The sequence below is a fragment of the Anopheles bellator genome, chromosome X (assembly GCF_943735745.2).
Source record: "Anopheles bellator chromosome X, idAnoBellAS_SP24_06.2, whole genome shotgun sequence".
NCBI lineage: Eukaryota > Metazoa > Arthropoda > Insecta > Diptera > Culicidae > Anopheles > Anopheles bellator.
This window is the reverse complement of record NC_071287.1, coordinates 5,535,149-5,550,718: the sequence shown is the minus strand read 5'-3', so window position 1 is coordinate 5,550,718 and position 15,570 is coordinate 5,535,149. Positions and strand designations below refer to the sequence as shown.

The 15,570-nt window shown below is 45.5% G+C and overlaps 3 protein-coding genes across 4 annotated transcripts; 1 reads left to right on the top strand and 2 right to left on the bottom strand.

The window, feature by feature from the left end:
- Window positions 1–170: 170 nt before the first annotated feature.
- LOC131213554 (uncharacterized) lies at window positions 171–3,681 on the bottom strand. Its single transcript, XM_058207617.1, has 4 exons — window positions 3,251–3,681; window positions 1,144–3,189; window positions 831–1,039; window positions 171–728 (listed from the first exon to the last, which is right to left on the bottom strand). Exons 1-4 carry the CDS (start codon window positions 3,393–3,395, stop codon window positions 339–341), a joined length of 2,790 nt encoding a protein of 929 aa, XP_058063600.1. The 5' UTR covers window positions 3,396–3,681; the 3' UTR covers window positions 171–338.
- A 1,323-nt stretch (window positions 3,682–5,004) lies between these two features.
- Window positions 5,005–12,073, top strand: LOC131213888 (uncharacterized). Of its 2 annotated transcripts, none has more exons than XM_058208099.1 (5): window positions 5,005–5,051; window positions 5,885–5,997; window positions 7,831–8,016; window positions 8,086–8,292; window positions 9,235–12,073. In XM_058208099.1, exons 2-5 carry the CDS (start codon window positions 5,919–5,921, stop codon window positions 10,560–10,562), a joined length of 1,800 nt encoding a protein of 599 aa, XP_058064082.1. In that variant the 5' UTR covers window positions 5,005–5,051; window positions 5,885–5,918; the 3' UTR covers window positions 10,563–12,073. The 2 variants fall into 2 exon arrangements, with proteins under 2 accessions (XP_058064082.1, XP_058064081.1); XM_058208098.1 differs by lacking the exon at window positions 5,005–5,051 and adding an exon at window positions 5,061–5,214.
- Window positions 12,057–15,234, bottom strand: LOC131213887 (DNA ligase 4-like). The gene is made up of 2 exons (XM_058208097.1): window positions 15,105–15,234; window positions 12,057–15,026 (listed from the first exon to the last, which is right to left on the bottom strand). The coding sequence occupies exon 2, from the start codon at window positions 14,975–14,977 to the stop codon at window positions 12,113–12,115; it is 2,865 nt and encodes a 954-aa protein (XP_058064080.1). The 5' UTR covers window positions 14,978–15,026; window positions 15,105–15,234; the 3' UTR covers window positions 12,057–12,112.
- Window positions 15,235–15,570: the final 336 nt, after the last annotated feature.

Below are 15,570 nucleotides of genomic sequence, written 5' to 3'. Positions count from 1 at the left end.
TGTTTCAGCCCGTGTCCGAAGTAACGATGGCGATGTATCTTCGAGTGGATGTGAAGTAAACTAAATGTTCCTAAATGACCTAAAGATAATATGTTTGCTGCAATCTAGTTCAGTATTTTCTCGTGAATATATCGAAACAAATAGAAGTAGGACACAAGTTACAACGCTGCAATTGGAAAATTTATTCATCGAGCTCCAAATTATTATGAAGATTTCTGTTCTTTTCATTTCAAATTTTGGTAAGACAAAGAAAACCAAACATAAGAAAATCCAAAGTGTGCTTTACTGTGCGAATTTGTGTGGAAAAAAATAATCAAAGAAAAGAAGAAATAACACTGCTAGTCAGTGTTTGTCTGTAAATTATCCGTATGCTGATTAAAGAAACTTTGCAACAAGTCGAGGTCAACATCGTTGTCGTTGTTGTGTATCAACCGATAAGAGGTCTGCAGCTGATGGACAAACGTTTCATCCTGCCACATTTCCTTAGGCAGACGCTGTAACAGATTACGCAAAGTTTGCACCCAGGCGTTACGCTCCTCATTGGTATTGGCGGAAGGCATCAAAATCTGGGCCAACCCTTGTATATGGTTTGCAAGACGGCGTCCCAAACTACTGTAGCGATTGGGCTGTTTTTCCACCAATGTAGCGAGTGCATCGAAAAGATGCGCTTTAAGCATGTCGTCTCGCGCCATATCTAGTGCCTCCGTCAGGGTGCATTGTGGAAGCAACTGCAAACAGAAACACGCAAATAACAAAAAGTGAAACGAGGATAAGTTGATGAACATTGTTACCATATTTGAAATCTGCACTTGATTTTGATTTAGATTTACCTGTACTAGGAATGTGGTGATGCGTTCGTCATCCACTGGAGGCTGCAGTTCATCCTGGTACAAAAAGGCAGCAAACGAGATGAAGGGTGCAACCGTCGCCTCGTTCCCATCGCATTCGATGACCTTGGGCTGCTGCCGAAGATGTTTTTGAAAGTAATACTGGGTAGATAACGGTTCCGCCGTCATCTTTTCCAGTATCTCTTGCATGTCTGATAATTTTAACAGAAGAAAAAAAAACACAAGAATGCACCAAGGCTTTAACGAAAAACAATCACAATCAAAAATAGTAGGAATGTTTAAGGGTAAAATTTACCTTCGTCAGAGCAAATTTTTTTAAGGCACTCGAGCGTCGGCTCAAGTAACTCGATAATCATCGTAACAAGATCAATTGGATCCACCGGTTTGCTTTCCTGCTTCTCGTGGTGCCCCATATCATTACGCAGACCACCGATCTGCTCAGCTAAGCCAATTGCGATAGCCAAGCCTACTCGACGAACCATATTTTGTTTTGTTGCACAGTACACGGTCAGCAAGGGCGGCCATAGTTGCTCAAACAGTGTCAACAGCTTATGAACTACGTCTAGTTCGCGCTTTTTGTACGCATCTTTTACGCCACGCAATAGAAAATATTCGATGAAGGATCCCTGATCAACAAACTCAAGTTCATAGATACGACGTGTCATATAACAAAGCGCAGCATTCAGTCTCAAGTCAAAATCCTCCCACAAGAGTGCCTCAATGAATTCGCGAATGTAGTACGTCGCGATCTCTCTATGTCGGTCCATAACTTCGAGGGCCATGTCAACATAGTATTCGCTATGCTCCTTGCCCATATCATACAATGTTCGTATGAGCTTGAAGAAAAATGTGTGGGGCGATTGGAACATGAGCAACTGCACAGTCTTGCGGGTTAACTTCTCTGCGTTCGGCCGCAAAGAATTTATCAGGCCAATCATCTCGAAGCTGAAATTGGCCTGCTGATAGCGCACATAGTCTCGCCCGAATGTCTCTATCATGAATTTGACGAGTTGGTGAAACTGCGTCAGCGGCAGTTCCTGGACCCGCCGCAGGATAAGCTCACGAAGCTTAACACGTTCCTCCGGCAACTCATCCTCTCTACACTGCAGCTCGTCGCCAACGGGTTCGCTCGTGTCGTATTCGATCATCATACGAACATGTTTTTCATTCAGGAGCGACAAATGCTGCTCTACAAATTCTAAACACTCTGCGTTACCAAACACTAGCTCTCTGCGTTTCATGAATGAAGTGAGGTAAATGAGCCTCTCGCTTTCAACAGTGGCGCTGTCGATCTTTAACATTAGCAGCCCTAGATTCATTGCATCTGCCTTCTCAGCCATCGACTTTGGCCGCACAACAAAGTTGGCCAGGCGGCAAAGAACTTTATGGCAACGGTGTTGTTGCACTGACTTCAGCTGCTTAGTGAGATGGTAGGCCGATTCACCGATTACTTGCTGCAGCGTGACCGTCTCATCACCCTCGCTAAACAGATCGATTTCGGACCAGTAAAGAAAGCGATCAATACTGACGTCTGAGATGCAGGTTTCCAGCGTGTTCAATGCTATGTTGTGAATCGCCAGCATCTTCTTCCGAGTGACTGATGTTAATTCTGGGGCTGTTGACCGAGCTGTTACCGATTTTTTGCTTTCCTCAAACAGATCGTACATCGCCAGGGTTTCACTATGTGGAAGTTCCGTTGGTGGCTCGCAGGTAAACGTATTGAGGCACGCGATAATCATGCTGAAGAGGTGCTTTAGCACATAGCCGAAGTAACGATGTTTGCGCAGTTTCGACCATCCCTCGAACTTTGACGCGTCTGGTGTGTTCACGTAAAACAGCAGAGCGGCAACATGCTCGGTCATTCGGTCAAGCGTTCGTACATGCTCAACGTACCGGTTCCGATCAATTTTGCGCCAGTTCCGATCGTTGCGGTAAATTGCCAGATGGATTGACCGTACTAGCGCCTCAATCCGCTCGAGCAGCTCATACGGTTTCGCGTACTTAAGACTGGTCACGGTCTGGGGGAGAAACTGCATCGAGAACCAGAGTGGCGAGTATGATACCATTTCGTACAGGAAGCGATCAAGATCAAGGCCCCAGATGCAGTTAAGTAGTAAACACTTGCTGAGCTGTGGAGCCGTGCAGAGCAGCTGCCCAACACGCCCATCTTGCTTCAAATCGTACAGGAACGAAGCGTCCGTGTTCAAAACCAGGTACATTGCGATCTTGCGGAGCTGCGCCTCATGCTGACCAATTACCTTATTATCCGCATCAAGATAATTCTGCTTACGCAAGTACCGCAACAACCTGGCAACAATCTCAATAATGTACGGTTCGTTTCCTGCGTAGAAAAAATGACACATTAACAAAGTATTGAATGAAAAAGAGTTCCTTTGTCATACCGCCATCAAAAACGATTTTGTCGAATGACCGGACAAACTGGTTGGTGTTGTTCAAGATGAGCTGTAGTTTATTAAAATCTTCACAAAACTCCATGTTGGCGGCGGTGTTGTCAATATCATTGAGAACCTGGTATAGATCTTTCATTCCTTCTGCTGGCTTAGTGTTTCCGAGCCGCGCAGAGTATAACGATTATGCCTATTCGTTCGATACTATTGCATTTATTTTGCTCTTAGATCGCTTCACGCCGCTGAACGTTCTTCCCCTTCACCTGCTGACGTTTGCTTTTGGAGTTTTCGTCGAATATTACACAGGCGTAGGACAAAATTTGCTTCAAACTAGGAACCACATCAAAAAAGCTTCGATTATCTTTAATAAACTCGGTTGATATCGTATCATTGCTAGAAGAAGTCTAGGCAACAGGCACTATTGGGGAAGCCAATTCAATCAGGTTTATCGAGAAATGCTTCCGCCATCACCAACAAACCTCGATGGCCGTCGCTGACAGCTATCGGCATCGCGCCAACTGAAGGAAGCGTCAAAGCTATAAAACTTTAAACTATAATCTATAAAAACTATAACTATACAAAACATTAACGCGTGTAAGACGCACCATGCAGTTTTATTGGTGATGGCGTGATAATTATTGATGAAATAGACAACCGCATCTTCGCATTGCACAAACTTTCTCTAGGAAAAAGTGCAATATCAAACGACTTTAATCTTCAAGCTGGCAAAACCAAGATCACTACAAAAAGAAAAACAACGGCAGAGTGGCGTGCATTTCTCGCAATGCACCAAGGCCTAAAATGGCCTTTTCTCAACTGACTTCTGGTAGTGTGTCCTGGGCACTAAGGCTCATGATATTCGCGATGATCGCGTTATGGCATATTCGAAAATCCTTAGCCGACGGCCACAGCGTACAGAAGCAAACCGTACAGTACAGCTCCGATATAACAACGGATATTCGAAAACGCCATGATCCAACCAATAAAGTAGCAGAGATTTTGACATGTTAAATATTGTTGAAATATTTCATGTTATATCTTGTTTGGAGATAAATATAATTTTCAATTGCTCGCTCGATTAACAATAGTTTGTTTCTGTGACAAGCTCTTTTGCTTTATAGCTTGAATCTACTTGTTTGAATATCTAAATAGATTGTGATAGTGTTAACCGCAAACTAAACTCAGTAGGCAATTCACAAAATTTTTCAGCATTCCAAGTTTTCGAATGACATAATTTTTGCGGTACGAACAGTCGGTAACGTATAGTCAAGCACAGTCTTAAAATATTTGCAATCCCGGTATTGAAAAAAAAAATTCATGTAACGTGTGATCACACAGTATAATATTCAAAATAAATTCGTCTTCATATAGAATGCGCATCTTCCGACGGTTCCTTTATCCACATTTTCGGCTTATAGTGATTTGAACCAGTCAACCAATACCGTGGATCAAACGAAATCGAAATTGCGTAAGCAGTAAAGGGGGGATATTGGTTTTGTTCATAGTTTTTGAGGTGAATTTTACTGTTCGTTTTGGCGGCCACAGAAGTTGCTATAATTATGTTGCCACAGTTGATACCACATCGTCACCATAGGCCAAACGGAATTAATTCCATCATGTTGGTACACTGCTAGCGGGCAAGGAACGTAATACGCAACAGTAGCCATCTCGCTTGCCCGACATGGCCAGCTGCCAAGCACGAGCGAGAGAACTATACCGGCGGCATGGCAACCGTTCTGAGCACTGAAGCAAGGCAGCGACAGCACTGAAGCTACCAACATTTCTCGCCAGTGTGGTACGTAGTTAGACCGAGAATAGTGTATTGTGGCGATATTTCGTGAAAGTGACTTAACAGAAAGTTAAATAAGAATCGAAGGCACCGAAGAGCACCCGTGAAAGTCATCTTTAATTTGCTTGATTTCCTGATCAAATAAGAGCAGTGCGATCGTTACCATTTGGTGAGCGGCCCTAGCACATGCGGCTTACCGCTTTCTCTTCGTCAAATTTTCTTACGCTCTCCTGAAAAGTCATCTTGACCGCCATTCGTCATCGCCATTGCTGCTTGCTTGACATTGCAACGAGCGCACCTCGTTTCGGAAGAATCGAGTGGCAAACGGCGAACCAGTAGGCGAAACAGAGAGTGAAAGGATCAGAATGTGCTAGAACGAGAAACCCACCTCCCGAACGTCCGGATCGAATAGTCGGACGCCATCACTCGACCATTTTGAAGAATTCCTGCTGTTCCTATTACATGTTTTGCAGTACTTTTCTATTCCTCTGATCCGACAACCATTCGGTTGAGTATTTTCCCGTTTTACGCCAAACAGCCGTACATATTTTAACGAGTTGAATTTATTCATTCGGATTTAGTCTCACTTTTGCATTTTGCTATGGTGTAAAATATTGCTTTCTCGCTCGCTCTCGCTGTTCCTCGCTTGGTTCTGGATGCTCGATGGCTAAAGACGCGTTGGTTTATGATAAGTCGATTTCTGGAACTTCCTCGACATACATTTTCTAGTCATACATCTTTAGCCATTCCTTTTCTATACTTTCCTCATCCCATAAACGAAACGCAGCACAGTGCAACCTAATTTGAAACTGTTCTGCTTTTGCCGGGTCTTTTTGCAGAGTCCTATCAGCAGCAGCGGTTCTTGGAGTAAAAATGGTTGCTAGCGAACAGGAGGAAGACATCGCCCCGAAAAGGGAAACAACTGCGGCACCGGCACCAACGTCTGCGGCAGGTAAGATCATAGGGGTGGTTACGGTGTCCCAAATTACCAATTCCGCGGTAGCTGAAACCACCGTATCGGAGAAAGTTAACTCTTTGGTTTTTCTCGTGGTTGTTAAATTTCTTGTTAGCCTTACAACACATAATATTTCTTTCACTTATCCCCCTTACCGCTCCCACCCCCTCTTTGTCCACGAGTTTGCTCACATTTCACCAACACGCACTTGCGCATGCTATCAAAAGCGGCATCGGTTCGGCTATTTGGGTTACTAGCTGCCGCGATGCCGCGTGAAATCATTCTTATTTTCGGTTTTTAATCTCAGAATCTCCATTTTCAACCAAGATAGGGAGCATCCGCGCTTGCGTATTATGTTTTCTTTCGTATTTTCTTCCACACGCGGCTTCAACTGGTGGTACAAGATCGAACTTTTGTAAATGTTGCAAGAAAAGAAAATCAGCTTATTACACGCCGAGGGCAAATGGTAAACTGTTTGTTTGCGATCCTGCATCACTGCCTCTCAGTGGGCGCTTCTGGTCTTTCAGTATACAGTATTGTGTTGTCGTTTTGTTTTCACTTGTTGCGACATTGGTGATACGTATACCGGTTGTCATTTTTTGATATCTCTCTTGGTATTGTGGGAACCATTGCAATAAAACGTTATTGGATGACGTTGTCCGCTTTTCTCGTTCATTGGTTTTATACACACGTTGGATGATGTTTTACTTTTGCCAACAAAACAAGCCACAACCTAAGGACGGAGCTGGAGTGAATTGATAAACCAGTAAAAGCTTGACACACAGAAACAGAAACACACAGATTTTAGACCTCCAGCTCAAATCAAACAAGAGGGAGTTTCCCGACTCAAGTCGGGATTAGAGCGCCGCCGCAAATGTAAAGCAAAGCAAACGCGCGAGAGCATGCGTGAACCACTTGACATAGTTGGGTGTTTCGTCATCGCTCCACACTTACTATAGCAAATTCTTTCATTACTGGGCATCGCGGTCCGGCTTTTTCTATCTGCTCATTTATCCGGTGCTTGATATTTCACGTTCACGTCGCAAATCTTTGTGTGCATCGAAACCCGTTGCAACATGTTGAAAACAAAATTATGCGACGAAAGTAGGAAAATAGGGCATGTAAGCAAGTCGCAAATTGCCCCTTTGGTGACGATTGAAATGGATACATTTTTTAGTTCCATGGAGTGTGTGTGTCACAGTAGACCGTGCTGTGGAAATACATAACGTAGGGGTGTGATGAGATCATGTCAAGAATTCAAATCTAATTCGTATACCTTCGATTAAACGTATGGGTCATTAGTGTTGGAGGTCGTAGCGCACGTATTGCGTTTATTTCATTTTGACAACAGGAAAATTTATGCCTGAGAATTAGTTGCAGAGATTATACAGTCTTCCAATTACTTACAAATTTATTAACGGATCAATTGACTCTATTTGTACTCGTCATATTGTTACTGCTTATACCGTGTTTGTACCGTTCGAGACATCAATCAACAGACAATGGATGTCGCTGGCACAATCAACATCCGTCAATATCAGCGTCATCAAATCAACCATTCAAGTGTGATTAATACTGTGTGTAAAAATGATGAGTTAATGATTAATTATGCAAGTGTAAGCTTTTCGAACATTTCTTTTCAACATATATGGAACGTAAGTGATGCTACAGACAATGTGTCATCAATTATACGTCGTTCATCACAGAATAAACTACCGTTTGGAAAGTGTCATGATACATCCCGATGGACGTTGAAAATCAATCTAATACTATCATAATGTGCTCTTCGGCAGCAGCAACAGTTAAAATTGCTTTTTCCTTATTTTTCAGACAATGTTAACGAGTCGGAAATCAGCAAACGTACTTTTCGTTTAGAAGTATGGTCGAAGATGCGTTCTGAGAAACGTTCGCAGAGCGCTGGTCCCAGCAACAACTCTACGCGAAAAATACCCTTTTTTCCAGAGGCGGAACAAGCTGCCGAGCGTCTTGCTGAAACCGATGAGTTTAAACAAGCGAGTAAGTTATAGCATACATTGCTTCGCATAAGTTAAGATGTTTGGTATATACTCGTTTCTATTATAATAGGCAAAATTAAGGTCAACATTGATCTTGTACAAGAGTCAGTCAAACTGCAAGTGCTGAAGGCGCACAAAACGCTTTTCGTTGCACCATCGCAAAAGTCTGAGTTTTTGTATGCTAAGATCAAATCCTGCAACGTAAACGAGGTACCACTAACAATACAGAAACGCATAGTAAAAATGCTCGGCCCGGAAGACACATACGAGGAGCTCGGTACGTATTTTAGAGTAACCTTGAGAACATTGACGATTGGCACTACGAGCCAGCACAGCACCATTATCAACACAGCATGAGCCACGCGATCCGATCGCAGAATAAACTTGCATAATACTGAAACTAAAGAAAAAAAAAACAATTAAGCTATCATGAGTGCACTGTCACATGAACGAAACTTGCAACTTGCTTCATCTTTCAAAACAGATAGAGCGAAGTGTTGCTGAATTGATAACGCATACTGCGCGTCTATTAATGAATTACTCTATGCAAAGTAAACGATTACATTTAACATTGCTGTTGAAGCTAGTCTTTGTATTCTGCATGACTGTTGGAATGAGATTTAGAAATGCTGGATCTCAGGGGTTCAGACTAGAATTTAGAATACGCCAGGTTGCAATCGCTTTCGGTAGTGTAATTCCAAGAATTTGATTTAAGGGACCTGAGATATGATTTGCCTTTAAGGGACCTGAGATAGATTTGAGAGATCAAGATAATTTCTGGTGGCATTCTATCAAAATCGTGCTCTTCAGTGTGATGATGAGAGAAAACGCCTTGGTTATAGCGATTTCTCGGCTAAATCTCAGTTCAACAATCAAGAATAATAAAGTTAAAAAAAAAAACAAACATTACACCTGCTACTTGTAGGGAAACATAGCATAGAAGAGGATCGCGATGAATGTTTATATCATTTAATAAAACCCTCATCTCGATGCTCTTCTATGTTATGTTTGTTTGCAGGTGAAGGTTTACAGTTTGTTTTGTTTTGGCAGTAGGTGCACTGTTTGTTCTGTGTTGAAGGTATGGCAATGGTACAAAGAAATTATATTTCTTGCATAAAACAAACTTTAGTATTGCTTTTCAATTGTCAACATTTCCTACACCATCCTACTACATCCTACTTACATAATCATATTCAATGTTTATGAACTATTTCTTCAGGTATTGATCAAGCCGAACCCGTTGATATGGTTGTTGTGGGATGCGTTGCAGTAAGCGAGCAAGGACAGCGCATTGGTAAGGGTAACGGCTACGTGGATTTGGAAATTGCGTTGCTCGCTGAACAAGGCGTGATTACACCGAAGACTGTAATCGCCACAACTGTGGCGGATGCTCAGGTGTATGATGTTTTGCCGGAAGAATTGTTCCAACCGTATGATTTCACCATTGATCTGATTGTAACGCCGACACGTGTAATCCGCGTCGCAAATCGGCCAACACCGCGGGTTATTGGCATCCAATGGGGCCTACTATCAGCTCGTCGCCTGGAGGTTGTGCGCGTGCTGAAAAAGTTGAAAGAGCAGCTCGAAGCTCAAGGCAAGGTAATCGCTCTCAAGGACGAAGATACAGATGTCGAAAGCTTCCGCAAACCACGCAATCAACGAAGCGGGGGTGGTAGTGGCCAACGTCGCCAGCAAACCCGCCGCCGTCGCTCAGTGCGTAATCAACAGAATGGCGCGGCAGATACCGGTGCTGGTGCCGCCATTCGCAGTCACGATGAGGGCGGAAAGGAAGGTGCCGAAAAGCGAACAGGCGAAGAAGGAGGTGGTGGTGGTCGTCGGGCTCGCCGAAAACCACGCTACGGACGTAAAGTACGGAATTATTCCGATTCCGATTCTTCTCAGGGTCGTGACGGTGGTGTAGTTGGCAAATCTGAATCGGCTTCCGGTGGCGGTGGTGGACGTGGCAAACGGCATCGCGGCATTTCAGGGCGAAGTGGAGGTGGTCAGTTGGAGGAGAACGAACAGTTTGCCAACGGTGCCGGTGGAAAAAGCGGAAGGAATCGCAGCGGCAAGGCAGGTGGTACCGGCAACGGCAGACCCAGAGGCCGAGTGTTGCAACATCAAGACAGCGTGAGGATCCGCGTGTCGAACATGTTCGCGGTTCGCTTCAAGGATTTCAAAGAAGAACTGCGCTTCCGCGACTGCTACCCTTCGAAGATTAGTAAGGGTCGCTACGGTAAGTGTATGCTGATCTTCCCGAAGCGCGACAACACTGACGAGCAGAGTCAGGCAGAAGAGTTACTCAGTAAGCTGTCCGACATGCGCATCACAGTACAACAAAAAGACGGCGAGGCGAAACAAGTTGAGTTAAAATGCGAGCTGCACCAGAGGCGCCGTGATGGATCGACCAGCGACCATGATGTGGAGAATCACGAATCGCAACAGGAGCAACAGGGTCAGCAAGATCAGTACGCGCCACATGGCCAGCAACGAGAGCAAGCCCAACAGCCATCGCCACACAGTGAAGGCGGTCAAAAAGTATCCTAATAGATTAAATAGGCGTCACAAAATACGTTTCTGCCCTATTTCCAATCCATTTTGTTTCTGCTTCACATACCTTTTTTGCTACTAACAGTGAATTCCCTGCTTACATCCCCCGTTTCTTCAAAATATTACTAAGTACGAGGGATGAAAAATTAAAGTCTTTGTGACACTTCAATTCTATCTCCGACAGCTCACCTATTTAGACCAAAGGCAGCTGCTTACTAGAACCGACGCATCTTGCGTACACAAAGTTTGAGCAATAGATGTACGCGCCAACTAAAACAATTAAATAGTACTTAAGCCGTCAATAACATAACTGCATGGCTATGGCTTTCACCATCAACTCTGCATAAAAAAGTTAGCACCGCAAATTGACAGCCCGTGTACAACAGTTATATTGGTAATCGCGAAGGCGGTGGCTGACATCCTTCTTTACTATTTAGTTGCGCACCTATACAGCTGCACCGAACATCTATTGCTTAGACTTTGTGTACCTAAGGTTCTGCGGTGCTAGTAAGCGACTGACTTGTATTAAAGCTAACCGTCATGCGTCAAGAGTGGTACAGAGGCTTTGAGAGAAGTCAATATTTCATTTCGTTTGTTAGTTTTTGATTGTCGTTATTGTTTCCACATAAGGAAAAGGAAAAACATCAACAAAAGGTAGTGTCGTTCTCTTTGGCAGTTCTCAATCAGTTGAATGGGTCATAAGTTTCTGGTTTGCTTAATTTTGGTAATCAGTTTATCCTGCCCTCCACCGCATCGTTCCCAGTGACATATATTAACCGGATGAAGTGTGCATGAAATAAAAACCAGTTGTTCCATCCAACATCATTCTTCAAAATAGAAAAAGAGAAATAGAGAAAGCGCGAGGGAGGAGAAAGAGGGGAAAATAGAGAGGGAGAGAGAAATAGAGAGAGCGAGAGGGGGAGTGAGAGAGAATTAGAGAGAGCGAGAGGAGGGAGGGGGGGGGGGAGAGAGAGAAAGAACGATAGAAAGAAAGAAACCAAGAAAGAAAGAAAGAAAGAGATAGAAAGAAAGAAACCAAGAAAGAAAAAACGAAAACTTGGCTAGAGCGTGAAAAAAAGGTACAAGATAAACAAGGGTAATGGTACAAGAAAAGTAAATAAGGAAGCGGTGGACGGGCCGGAAATGAAGATAACACATGAAAAACAGGATTTAAAACATTTACAAACGCGTTCATCAGATTCACAGACATTTGAATTCGGGAAAAAATTAAACTTCAGCGTTCCGGTCTACAGTATACCGAATAGATCGATAATACGGAGGAAAGCAAGATTCAAACAAGAAAATAATGTATAGCCCTTTAATAAGTAATTAAATGAACATGGTGAAATCCTCCCACTCTTAGTTAGGCGCGTCGGTCGAAGAGTAACAATGTGGGAAGGCTCACATAACATTCTCTATAGAGCATTACTCTAAAAGGTTCAGCGGCACGTGCGAGCAAATAAACATGAAATCTACCTTTTTTTCTTAAGTTGGAGTGGTTTGGCATACGCTTTATTCGTTACGGTTTACGTTTGTGTGGCCGGTTATTACATCATCGTACCAAAGCTTTCGGATCGTTGGTTTGTCTCGAGAGATGCTTTAATCCATTCGATTGGCAAAATCGTTACCGATGGCCGTTCGGCCTCGCCAGCGCCCAGCGTGCCTGTAGAGAGAGGATTGGAGTCCCCTACTACGAACATATGTGAAACTGAACCGGTGTTTGCATCCCGTAGCCAGCGTCCACCGTGTCGGACGTAACGCAACATTTCCCGTTCCGCTCTGTAACGATTCAGCGCTGCGATATTTTTATCCTCTTCTCCATTTTCGTGTACTTCGCACGGTGAGCAAAAGAACTGTGCGGAGCAGCCTCGGAAAGGGCGTCTTGAGCTGAATCTGGTCGCACCCATCAGAGAGCGTTCAGCACGTGCTATTTCACGTTCGGTTAGTATCGGCAGAGGGCATGAGGGGACGACTCTCGAACCGAGCTGTTTCAGGAAACGCTTAAAGTATGTTGGTGTTACGGGACGGTCGTAAGAATCTCCGTAGCGATCGTACAACAGTGCGAGCTGGAGACGGGTCTTCTCGGTGGTCGCCAACATATCGGCAGGTTGAAATGGTTCCAGCGGCCCGTGCCTTGCTGCTTCATCACCGATCGCACGCAGCATCCACTTCACACTTACTACATCCCACCGCGCTGCTTTGATATACAGTTGTACTTTGTACGTGCGGTCACCGGCAATGATAGCGCAGGTTTTAGTTCCGGGATTAGCTACAGCCCTGCCCCCGTGTTGTTGAATCATCCGCTCTAGCTCTGCGAGCTCGGGTAGCCCAGCAGCTGTGCTCATAACGCAATATTCTCTACCTTCGCACACCCTGTCGAGGAGAGTTTTTGGTGGTGCCATAGGCGGCCCCTGAGCGAAGGAACCAACCGGTTTCTTGCGACGTTTGCCGGCTGGCGCTGGCTGATCCTGCACGTGAGCGTCCCAAAGATCCGCTACGGTCACATGGCGCTTGGCGAGTTTCGTAGCCTGTCGTGCAGGATCAAGGGGGCCAGTTGGCCGACTAGTCGACTGGCCGGAGACGATACCGCCGTCGCGGACCAAAGCTTCCACCTCGCTTATTGTGCACACATCGTCGTATCGTCGATCGGTACGAATAGAGACGATCCGCGGAAATCGCAGTGTGTAGCCGGCCGCGTATGACCCACTACGAACCAGCTCGGAACCACGTAGTTGCAGCACAACGGAGACGTTTGGATCGATCCAAACGTCCGGTACCGTTTGCCCACATTGGACACTGTCGCTCGCACCGTCGGGCTCGATTGCACCGCCTCCCTCCATTTTCCGCCAGTGTGGAGACAATGTGCGATTCAGCTCATTCCATTGTGCTACCGCGAGACCCATCGATACTTTGGCGACCGAAAGAAAACGGAAACCGGGCCCTCTAGTGACCCGTTCTGGCGATCGACGATCGTCCAGCACGCCTACGAGGAAAGAGTTCACATACGTCTGGCGCTGCCCGTAGAACCCGCCGACAATCAGCAGATCGAAGTCCACCACCAGTCCATCGACGTAGTCCGGTTTCAGCTTGAACCAGCCACTGTTGTTCCGGTGGTTCGGCCGATACGGTGCGTCTTCCCGCTTCAACACGATACCCTCGTGACACGCATCAATTGCACCGTTCAGTAACTCTACCAGGTGCGTTGCGTCGCGAACCCGTTCGCGGTGGCAACGCACTAGAAACCCGGCCTGCTCGCGGACAATCAGTGCACCCAGCAGGCAGGCCCGTTCCGCATATGGCAGATCAGCAATGTTGCGCCCATTGTGGTGCAGTACATCGTACACGCAGAAACATGGCCGAAATTCGATTGACCCGGGACGCAACGATTTGACATCCGTATTTTCGCACTTATCTCGGTAACGCAGTTCGCGCCGGTCGTATACCATCATCTCCCCGTCCAAAATCACACTGTCGACGGTGGGTGCGAGCAGTTGTGCGATCAGCGGCGTGAGAGTGCCATCGAGTTGCTCCGCTGTAGCGCCGAATCGTTCCGAATAATCGATGCCGTTGCGCGATAGGTAGCGGAAGCTAGGACCGATCTTGTGCAGCTGAAACCGCTCACCATCCATCTTTGTTTCAGCCCAGTACGTGGCACGCTGCAGTAGGCCGCCAACGAGCCGAAGATCGATCCGCTGGCAGAGCATCGGGCGCACGTGATGCATCGGCTGAACATAGCTTGTGATGCTCTCGGTCGCAGACACATTCGACTCAATTATATGTACCAGTTGCTCCAGATCGCTGAGCGCATCGTAAAGCTGTGGAGCTTGCCCGTGGTACAGTTGTAGGACGCGTCGGTTACCGACACCGAGACGAAGATCTTTGAGGAGAATGCGCACGAGCCAACGGTGGTCTGCCGACGATCCACGCTTCAGCAGTTCCGCCAGCACCTGCTCGACTTGCGTCTGGCGACTTACGTCGGGTGACCGTTCATCGTTGTTGAGAGTATCCAGATAATTGTTCACATCGCTCACGGTTAGAGAACCTTGGGCGGGGCATCGTCCATGTACCAGGTGCGCGATTCGATCGGCTAGATCGCCGGCCGTTTCATTGGACAAGAGTTGGCGCGCCTCGTCACTCTGGCGGCTCAATCCGAGTGCCCGAATGTATCCATGGGCCAGCAGCGTGTGGCGAAAGCCATACGCTTTTCGTTTACGATCGCACCCAGGAACTAGCAACCTTAAAATGGGATAGACGCTGCGTTTGGCGGTGCCGTCTGACGTATTCGTACGTAAAGCTTGCTCGAATGAAGCGAAAAATCGACGGAACACGTCCGTTTTAGTTTTTGTTTTTTTTACCCGGTCCAGCAATGCCGTTAGCTCGCTGAACTTGGTGCCAAAGTCTTCGTTGGGCATCTCGGTTGGTGAAACGACAGCGAACGTGTGCTTTACCGTGTTCTGTGGCCTGTTGGTTAGGAAAGCGGATGTGAACTAACATCAACATGTTACGGACGATGGGTTTGTTTCACTTATATGTGCTTACCAAGGTTTACCAAGCAACTTTTCAAGATATCGGTTTTTAACACGTAACTAACGCTACAAGTAACAGTAGTAGGGCTCACTATTTCATGTTTTGAAGTCAATCGTTCACAACATCGCATCGGCATTAGTTTCCATCGTTGAAAAATTCCATCGCGCCATACGAATCAACTGCGTTGCGTTGTGTGCCCTTCGTTGAACAATATCGCACCGTCTCACAATTTTGATATTGACTCATATGCGATGTTTACAGTGAATCACAGGGTTTGGAGCTAATATATAGTAACGCTTTTAAATAGACAGCTAGAGGCGTATTTTGATGTTGAAAACTAGTAAACAATTGAATCAAAAAATGATTTTAAAAATGGGAAAACTGTTAAATACACAGACGATAAAAACAAACAGTAAACATATTTGCTTTTGTTTTTCTCCTAAAATCTATTTCATTCCTCTTTTAAGCACACTTGTTT

What these genes read in the sequence shown, in the direction of transcription:
- LOC131213554 (XM_058207617.1), bottom strand. Translation starts at nt 3,395, where the DNA reads ATGAAAGATCTATACCAGGTTCTCAATGATATTGACAACACCGCCGCC. An exon ending in CAAAATCGTTTTTGATGGCG is followed by an intron (nt 3,190 to 3,250) that starts GTATGACAAAGG and finishes TTTTCTACGCAG; the next exon opens with GAAACGAACCGTACATTATT. An exon ending in AAAAATTTGCTCTGACGAAG is followed by an intron (nt 1,040 to 1,143) that starts GTAAATTTTACC and finishes TAAAATTATCAG; the next exon opens with ACATGCAAGAGATACTGGAA.
- LOC131213888 (XM_058208099.1), top strand. Translation starts at nt 5,919, where the DNA reads ATGGTTGCTAGCGAACAGGAGGAAGACATCGCCCCGAAAAGGGAAACA. An exon ending in GGCACCAACGTCTGCGGCAG is followed by an intron (nt 5,998 to 7,830) that starts GTAAGATCATAG and finishes CTTATTTTTCAG; the next exon opens with ACAATGTTAACGAGTCGGAA. An exon ending in CGATGAGTTTAAACAAGCGA is followed by an intron (nt 8,017 to 8,085) that starts GTAAGTTATAGC and finishes CTATTATAATAG; the next exon opens with GCAAAATTAAGGTCAACATT.
- LOC131213887 (XM_058208097.1), bottom strand. Translation starts at nt 14,977, where the DNA reads ATGCCCAACGAAGACTTTGGCACCAAGTTCAGCGAGCTAACGGCATTG.